The 7263-nt window shown below is 70.6% G+C and overlaps 3 protein-coding genes across 5 annotated transcripts in view; 1 reads left to right on the top strand and 2 right to left on the bottom strand.

Annotated features, from left to right (window-relative positions):
- TRMT1 (tRNA methyltransferase 1) overlaps window positions 1-263 on the top strand; it is a 4992-nt gene extending 4729 nt beyond the window's left edge. For all 3 annotated transcript variants that reach the window (XM_042020204.1, XM_042020205.1, XM_042020206.1), the window contains exon 17: window positions 181-263. In XM_042020204.1, coding sequence (XP_041876138.1) covers window positions 181-258 — 78 coding nt within the window. In that variant the 3' untranslated portion in view covers window positions 259-263. The remainder of the gene's footprint in view (window positions 1-180) is intronic.
- On the bottom strand, window positions 256-6590 carry MAN2B1 (mannosidase alpha class 2B member 1). The gene is given in 25 exon segments (XM_042020203.1): window positions 256-428; window positions 505-607; window positions 827-1264; window positions 1336-1416; window positions 1508-1595; window positions 1674-1775; window positions 1857-1975; window positions 2061-2178; window positions 2262-2359; window positions 2511-2693; window positions 2768-2884; window positions 2973-3080; window positions 3163-3272; window positions 3350-3428; window positions 3527-3647; window positions 3730-3812; window positions 3881-3997; window positions 4204-4311; window positions 4314-4348; window positions 4654-4786; window positions 5158-5334; window positions 5336-5352; window positions 5559-5732; window positions 6026-6128; window positions 6480-6590. Coding segments are annotated over 25 exon segments (2994 nt in total). The 5' UTR covers window positions 6564-6590; the 3' UTR covers window positions 256-330.
- A 521-nt stretch (window positions 6591-7111) lies between these two features.
- WDR83OS (WD repeat domain 83 opposite strand) overlaps window positions 7112-7263 on the bottom strand; it is a 980-nt gene continuing 828 nt past the window's right edge. Inside the window, exon 4 of the mRNA XM_042020213.1 lies at window positions 7112-7224. Coding sequence (XP_041876147.1) covers window positions 7158-7224 — 67 coding nt within the window. The 3' untranslated portion in view covers window positions 7112-7157. The remainder of the gene's footprint in view (window positions 7225-7263) is intronic.

Here is a 7263-nt window from a genome sequence, read left to right as displayed (position 1 = left end):
CGGGGGGAGTTGAGAAACAGAGAGGGGTCTGGGAGAAAAAAGAAAAGGGGGGAGGATTTAGGAATAGAAGTGGGGTTGGGATAAGGGGGGGATGGCTGGGAATATGGGAGGGGGCTGTGAAGGCAGATCGGGGGTCTCGGGGCAGGTGCCAGCCCCCCCCATGTTGTCCCTCCCCCACAGGGCAGCTGTCCCCGAGGTGACCAGTGCTGCTACTCCCACGAGCCCCCCCCCGGCCGCCCCCCATTAAACCAGGTCTGACCAAACTCGGGGGGTTTTTAATGCACTTTTTTTTGGGGTTGGGGGGGGGTGGCTCAGGGCCCCCCCGGGCCCTCAGTACCGCACCGAGGCCAGGAAGGTCCGGATCTCCATCGGCTCCAGCCGCACCCGCCGCGGGTCCAGCCTGCGCATCGGGGGGGGCTTGGGGGTGCCTGGGGGGGCATGAGGGGTGTGAGGGGGGGCTGGGACCCCCAGGACCCCCCTGCCAGCCCCCCGAGCCCCCGGTACCTGTGGCCGTGGTCCAGAGCAGGCGGGACACGCTCTGCAGGGGGACATCTCCACCCAGGGCCATCTCCCGCACCGAGGTGATGGTGAAGGCCGAGAAAAGGGTCTGGGGGCGGGGGGGGTGTCAGAGACCCTCCAGAGCCACCCCAAACACCCCAGAGCCCAGCCCGGGGTGGGGGGAGCTGGCACAGACCCTCCCCACCCCAGGCAGGCCGAGTGAGGGAAGGGCACCCTGGAAGCTGTCCCAGACCCCCCAGGGCAGCCTCAGGACCCCCAAAATGGGGCTCGGACTCCCAGGACCCCCAGCCCTGTCCCCGTTGCTGACCGTCAGGTCCACGGTGACGGGCTGGGAGCCGTTCTGGCTCTCCCCGCGCTCGAAGAGGTGCTCGAGGCGCAGCAGGAGGCTCCTGGCGCCCCTCGGCTCCAGCGACAGCAGGTGCAGGTTGGGGGGCAGCGCCCGGCGCAGCCCCGAGAACTGCGGGGAGGGGGCGGTGAGCAGGGAGACCCCTGCCCGCCTCACCCGTCCCAGTGACCCCTCTCCGCTCACCTGGCGCAGGTGAGGCCCCGAGCCGGGTGCCAGCACCACGTACGGGGACGTCACCATCTCCTGTGCCTGCGGCCGGTGTTGGTCAGCCGCGGCTGCCGCCGTGTCCAGCAGCAGCCGGTGCCGGCCCCGCACCACCAGGCCCCGCCCGTCCTCCCCGGGCTCGTCCAGCGGCTCCCCCACTCCCCGGTTGTCGTCGTTCAGGAGCCGCCGGTGCACCTGGAGGGGACACGGGCGGTGTCACAGGTGTCCCCTCCCGCGGGGTGTCCCCCCCGGGGTCCCCAGCTCACCATGAGCTCCAGGGACCCGTCCAGGATGCTGCTGCCGCCCTGGGAGCGATCGGTCAGCACCGTCAGCTGCACCTTCTGGTCCTGCCCGGGGGGAACAGGAGTGAGGGGCATGGCCCAGCTGTGTCCAGCTGTGCCCAACCCCAGCTGTGCCCAGCTGTGTCCAGCTCGTTACCCTGATGAAGATCCGTGTGTTCACGGGGTAATAATTTCCAGCCACGGGCTCGCTCTGGCTCAGGTTCCAGGTGGGCCGGTGGTCACGCCTGGGGGGGCCCAGGGGGCGTCACGGGGGTCCCGCTCAGCCCCTGGAGGGGTCCCGGGGGTCCCCTGAGCCCCCTCACCTGCGCTGCAGCACCTGGCGCCCATTGGAGTCGGTGTAGAAGCGCCCGGCCGTGTGTAGGGGGGTCTCGAAGCGGCTGATGACCTCCTTGCCCAGCCCGTCCCTGGGGGGGGGGGGGGGGAGCGGTGTCACCCGGGGGTCCCCGGGGGAGTTCAGGGGTCCCGGGACCCCTGCCCACACTCACGCCACGGGGATGGGCCCCACGGTCCACTCCAGCTCCAGGTAGGGCTGCCCCGGGCGCAGCCGCAGCACCTGCGAGCACCACGCCGAGAAATTCTGGTGCAGCTCCTGCACCAGCGCAGTCTGGGGGGGACACGGGGACGTTCAGCTACATCGGGAAACCCCCCCCCAAACCCGGGGGGCCCCCCCCCCGGGACCCCCTGCCCACCTTGAGCAGGCGCGTGGCTGCGCGCTTGGCCACGGGGATGGGCGCGGAGGCGTTGGGCCGGAAGATGTAGGCGCCCGAGGCCTGGGGGCTCAGCGCGTCCCCGGCGCTGGCGTTGTACCTGGGGGGGTCAGGGCAGGTCAGGGGGGTCCCCCCTGCAGCCAGGACCCCCCCCAAAACCCCCAGGAGTGTCCCCAGCCTCACCAGTAGAAGCTCTGGAACACGGGCAGCGAGAAGCCCTTGGCCAAGTTCTGGATCTCGCGCAGGTGCCCCGTGACGGGGTCGAACAGGACCCGCAGGTGCTGCGGTCAGCGGGGGGACAGCGGCAGGTCAGCCCCCCCCAGGCTACCCAGTCACCCCCCAACTGGTTTAACTGGGAGCTGGGGCTCATCCCCTCCATCTAGGGAACCCCCAGACCCCCCCAAATCTGTGTCCCTCCTGATGTCCCCTCACCTCGTTCTGGATCTGCGGCTCCGGGTCCCCCGAGGGCCACTTGGGGGGGGATCGTGGGCTCAGCTGCTTCACCACAAAGGTGCTGAACCCCAGGGGGGGGGCCCAGGCCCGGGACAGGAGCCCCCCCCGGGGCCCCCCCGCAGCACCCCCCCGCCGCCGCGGCAACCCGGCCCACGGGACCCCCTGGGGGGGACCGGGGGGGGGTCACGGGGGGGTTTGGGAGGGGATACTGGGAGGTTTGGGGGGTCAAGGCTCACCTGGCTGGCCACAGGCCGGCCCTGAGGGTCACTCACGGCATAGGAGGTGCCGCTGACCGGCAGCCGCACGGGCCAGGCCACGCCCCGGGCCAGGGGGTTGTAGAGGATCACGGTGAACTGGGGGGGGGGGGGGGGGCCCACATGGGGGGGGGTTGCCGCCCGGGGGGACCACCAGAACCCCCCCCAAACCCCCCTGGGTGCTCACGTGGGCGGTGGTCTCGCTGAGGGGGCACACGCTGACATTGAGGGCGTTGCAGAACACAAAGGGGCCCTTGGTGCCCCCCAGGAGGGACAGGGCGTTGGCCACCAGCACCTGCGGGGGCGGCAGGAATTTGGGGTCACACCCAGCCCTGCCCTTGTCCCCAGAACCCTCCCCTGGCCCCCCAGGGGCTCACCTGGCAGCTGTCCCAGCCCTTGGCCAGCTGCCGGGCGTAGTCGTTGGCCACGTGCTGCCTCTCGGTGCCGGACACAGCATCGTGGTGCTGGGCCACAGCCACGGCCTCGCCTCGGGGAGGGAAAAAGGGGGTGTTGGGGGGGGTTGGGGGTGCCCAGGTCCCTCCCAGGTGTCCCCCAGGCACTCACGGAGCACGGAGCTGTCCCCAGGGCCGTAGGGACTGTCCCGTGAGGAGGGTCCGGCCAGTGCTTCCAGCTGGCTGCAGATCTGGGGGGGAGATCAGGATCAGAGGGGGTGCCCACGAGGGGATCCCCAAGCCCTGGGGTGGTCCCCACGCCCTCGGGCAGTCCCCAGGTGCCCCCCACCTGCAGGAAGCCACTGCTGAGCCGCTCGTAGCCCTTGAGTGCCGGGCGGCTGCTGAAGAAACCGGTCCAGAACTGGTGGGGCCCGTCCGAGTAGGGGAAGAAATCATCCGTCTTCAAGGGCCTGGGGGACATCCCAGCTGTCCGTCCGTCTGTCCAGCCCGCCCGGCCCTCGGCCCCTCCCCGGCCCCTCAGCCCTCCCTCACCAGGTGAGGTTGGCCCGGTGCAGCTCCTGCAGGTAACACGAGGGCGTCGAGTACAGGGCGTGGACGCGGCTGCCGTTGGCTTGCTGGGGACAAAGAGGGGGTCAGCGGGGGCTTGGGGACACCGAGGGGGGCTTTGGGGACAGCCCCTCACCCGGGCGTTGGTGTGGGCGATGAGCTTGTCCAGGTTCTTGAACCACAGGTGGGCGTTCTCGTAGTGGAAGTCGGAGCCCATGGTCATCAGGATGTGGTTGGTGCGGTACTGCCGGGCCTGGGGACAGAGAGGACGCAGCTCGGACGCCCAGGGACAGCCAGGAACCCCACCCCAGGGGACAGGGACCCCCATTCCCCCCATCCCAGGAGGGACAAGGACCCTTGGGAACCCCATCCTGGAGGATAGGGACCCCCACTCCCTCAGGGCTCCCCCAATTTTCCCCACTCAGGGGTCCCAGCCCCCCTTTACCCCCCTGGCAGGACCTGGGTGGCCGCAGCCTCCAGGAAGGAGTTGACCACAGAGTCCACGTTGCGCTCGGGGCCGTCGCCGTCCACCACGGGGGGGTCGGTGCAGAGCTGGTCCCAGCACAGCCCGGGGGGGGGGGGTTGTACACGTTGGGCAGGATCCCTGGGGACAGCGCTGTCACCTCCCCGGCCACCACGGCCAGGGGGACAGGGGATGGGGCTGGGGACACGGCTGGGACAGGACAGAGGGGGAGAAATGGGAAGGGGACACCCCTGGGGACAGGATGGGGCCAGGGGAGAGGGGTGGGGGACACAGGAGGTGACAGGGATGGGGACAAAGGACAAAGCCTTGGAAAGGGATGGCAGGGACAGGACGGGGAGGGGCAGGCAGGGGGCAGTTTGGGGGTCCCGGGGGGTCACTGGCAGGAGGGGGGCACCGGGGGCAGTTTGGGGGGCCCGGGGGGTCACCGGTGAAGATGTCGGCGCGGGGGGGGGGCAGGCTCGTGCTGCCCCTCCAGAGCAGCTCCAGCTCCCGGCGCTGCAGCCGCGCCCACTTGTCCTGGTGGTCCACGCGCCCCACGAACAGCCCGTCGTACCCCATCTGGGGGGGCACCGGGTCATGGGGGTCACTGGGGGCCCCCACAGCCCCACAAAGAGCCTGTCGTACCCCATCTGGGGGGGTGTCACTGCGGGGGTCCCTAAATAGGTTTGGGGGGGTGATTGGGGATACGGAGGGGGGGTTTGGGGGGGGCTGAGAAGGTTGGGAGTGCCAGGGAAGGTTTTGGGGGGCAGGGAGGATTTGGGGGTGCTGGGGTGATTTGGAAGTGCAGGGGAGGGTTTGGGGGTGCAGGGGAAGGTTTGGGGATGCCGAGGGTGATTCGGGGGTGCCAGGGGGGGTTTGGGGGTGCAGGGGAGGGTTTGGGGATGCCGAGGGTGATTCAGGGGTGCCGGGGGGGTTTTGGGCTGCCCCACCTGTGCGAAGGAGGCCGCCAGGTCGCGGGCGTGGCCGAAGGGGTCGATCTGCCAGGCCACCCTGGGGGTGCCGCAGGCCCCGAACTCGCGGCGCAGGAAGCGCCGGCCCAGGGCCAGCTGCTCCAGGGCCCCCCCGTAGTGCGTCGTGGCCTCGTCGCTCATGCACCAGCCCCCCCCCCACGAACTCCAGCCGTCCTGGGGGGGACAGCACCCCAAAACCCCTCAGGGGACAGGTCTTGGGGACCTCTCAGAGGTGCAGCCCTGGGCAAGTCCCCCACGGTCACACAGAGACCCCAGACCCCCACCCCAGTGCCACCCACGATCCTCCCAGTCCCCCCCATCCCTTTCTGTCCCCCCCCAGTCCCTCCCAGTGCCCCCCATGTTCCCGAGTCGCTCCGTACCCTCCTGCACCAGCTCCCTGACCAAACTCCGCGTGGCCTCGTCCTGCTGCCGCCACCAGCGCGCCAGGAACGCCACCTCGGCGTAGACGAAGCGCCGGGAGGGGACGGCCACCAGCTGGGCCACCACCGAGTCCAGGATGTACTGGACCCCTGCGTGCTGGTCCCGGTTCCGCACTGGGGGCACGAGGGGGCACCGGGTCACCCCAAAACCCTCGGGATGGGGGAGGTCACAGCACGGGGGGACACGGTGTCACTCAGCGACCCTTGGACCCCCCACGTCACCTCCAGCCCCTCTGCAGCACGTGGGACGTGTCCCCCCCCTCAGGTGACACCACCCCCACCCGCACAGCGGCCTTGGGGACGTCACCTCCCCGCAGGTGGCCTGCGCTCCTCGTGTCCCCACTGTCCCCCCCGTGTCCCCCCTGTCCCCACCGTGTCCCCCCCGTGTCCCCGCTGTCCCCACGCACCCCCATAGTAGTACTGGTCCACCGTCTTGAGCCACCCGACGTCGTCGTGCGAGTGCGGCACCAGGTGCACGTTCAGCATGTCCGGCCGGGTCGGGGGGCACGACTGGGGGGGGTCGGGGGGGGCTCGGACCGGGCTGGGCCCGCGGGACCCCCCGGAACAGCCCCGGGATCCCCCCGCCGCTGCCCCGGGAGGACCGTTGGGCTCCGGAAGCGGTTGGCAAAACCAATGGCCCCAGTTCCCGTTTTCTCAGAGTGCCCAGTGCATCCCAGTGCCCCCAGCTCTTCCAGTTCCCCTTTCTTGAGGGCGATCCGGTGTCCCCTCAGCCCCTCCCGGTGACCCCAGTCCATTCAAGTTCCCGTTATCCCAGGACACGCCGGTGCCGCCCGTCCCTCCCGATGTCCCCAGGCTATCCCGGCCCCCCCAGTCTCTCTCTCGCCGGCCCCTCGGTCCCACCTGGTACCCGCAGCCCGCGGCCGCCCCGATCAGGAGCAGCAGCAGCGGCAGCACCGCCGCCCCGGGCACCGCCATGACACCCATGGTCACGTGACCGCACGCTCACATGACCCGCGAGCTCGCCCCGCCCCGTCCCTAGCGCCAGCCAATGGGCGGTCGGGAAAAGGCGCTGCTGCGCGCCGCGCGCTCTGATTCGCCGCTGCTGCCCGCGGGGGCGGGGCGTAAGGAGACCGCGCCGGGCGGGCGGCGGGAGCGACAACGGACAGGAGCCAATGAGGAGAAGCAGCGGCCGTGATTGACAGCTCTCGGGAGGGCGTTGGCAACGGCGGGAAACGACCAGTGGCCAATGAACGGTGGCGGATCCCGAGGCCCCGCCCACGACGAGCCCCCCTCAGAGCCCCCTCAGCCCCCCCTCGGCTCTCAGAGCCCCCTCAGGCCCCCCGACTCCCCTGGGCCACCCCTCAGATGCCCCCGAGATAACTTTGATCCCACTCAGACCCCCCCAACACCTCTTTGACCCCCCTCAGATCCCCCCGACTCCCCCTGAAAGCCCCCCAGGACTCCCCCTCCCAGTTCCTCCCTCTCCTGGGGGGCTCCGTCACCCCCGTTCACGTACAGACAGACCACACCAGTGCCAGGACCCCCTTTTATTGCCCCCGCGGGGACCCCCATCCCCCGTCACCATGGCGGGGACATGGGCTGGGGGTTCTGCAGGTAGGACATGACCACGGCCGAGATGGAGAGCCTGGGGGGGGGGGGGGACACAGATGTCAGAGACCCCCCC

The sequence above is a fragment of the Corvus kubaryi genome, unplaced genomic scaffold (genome assembly GCF_017639235.1).
Source record: "Corvus kubaryi isolate FWS band 111438036 unplaced genomic scaffold, C.kubaryi_AGA036_p1.0 36896, whole genome shotgun sequence".
NCBI lineage: Eukaryota > Metazoa > Chordata > Aves > Passeriformes > Corvidae > Corvus > Corvus kubaryi.
Note: the sequence above shows the minus strand (reverse complement) of the source record. Positions and strands in the feature narration are given on the sequence as shown.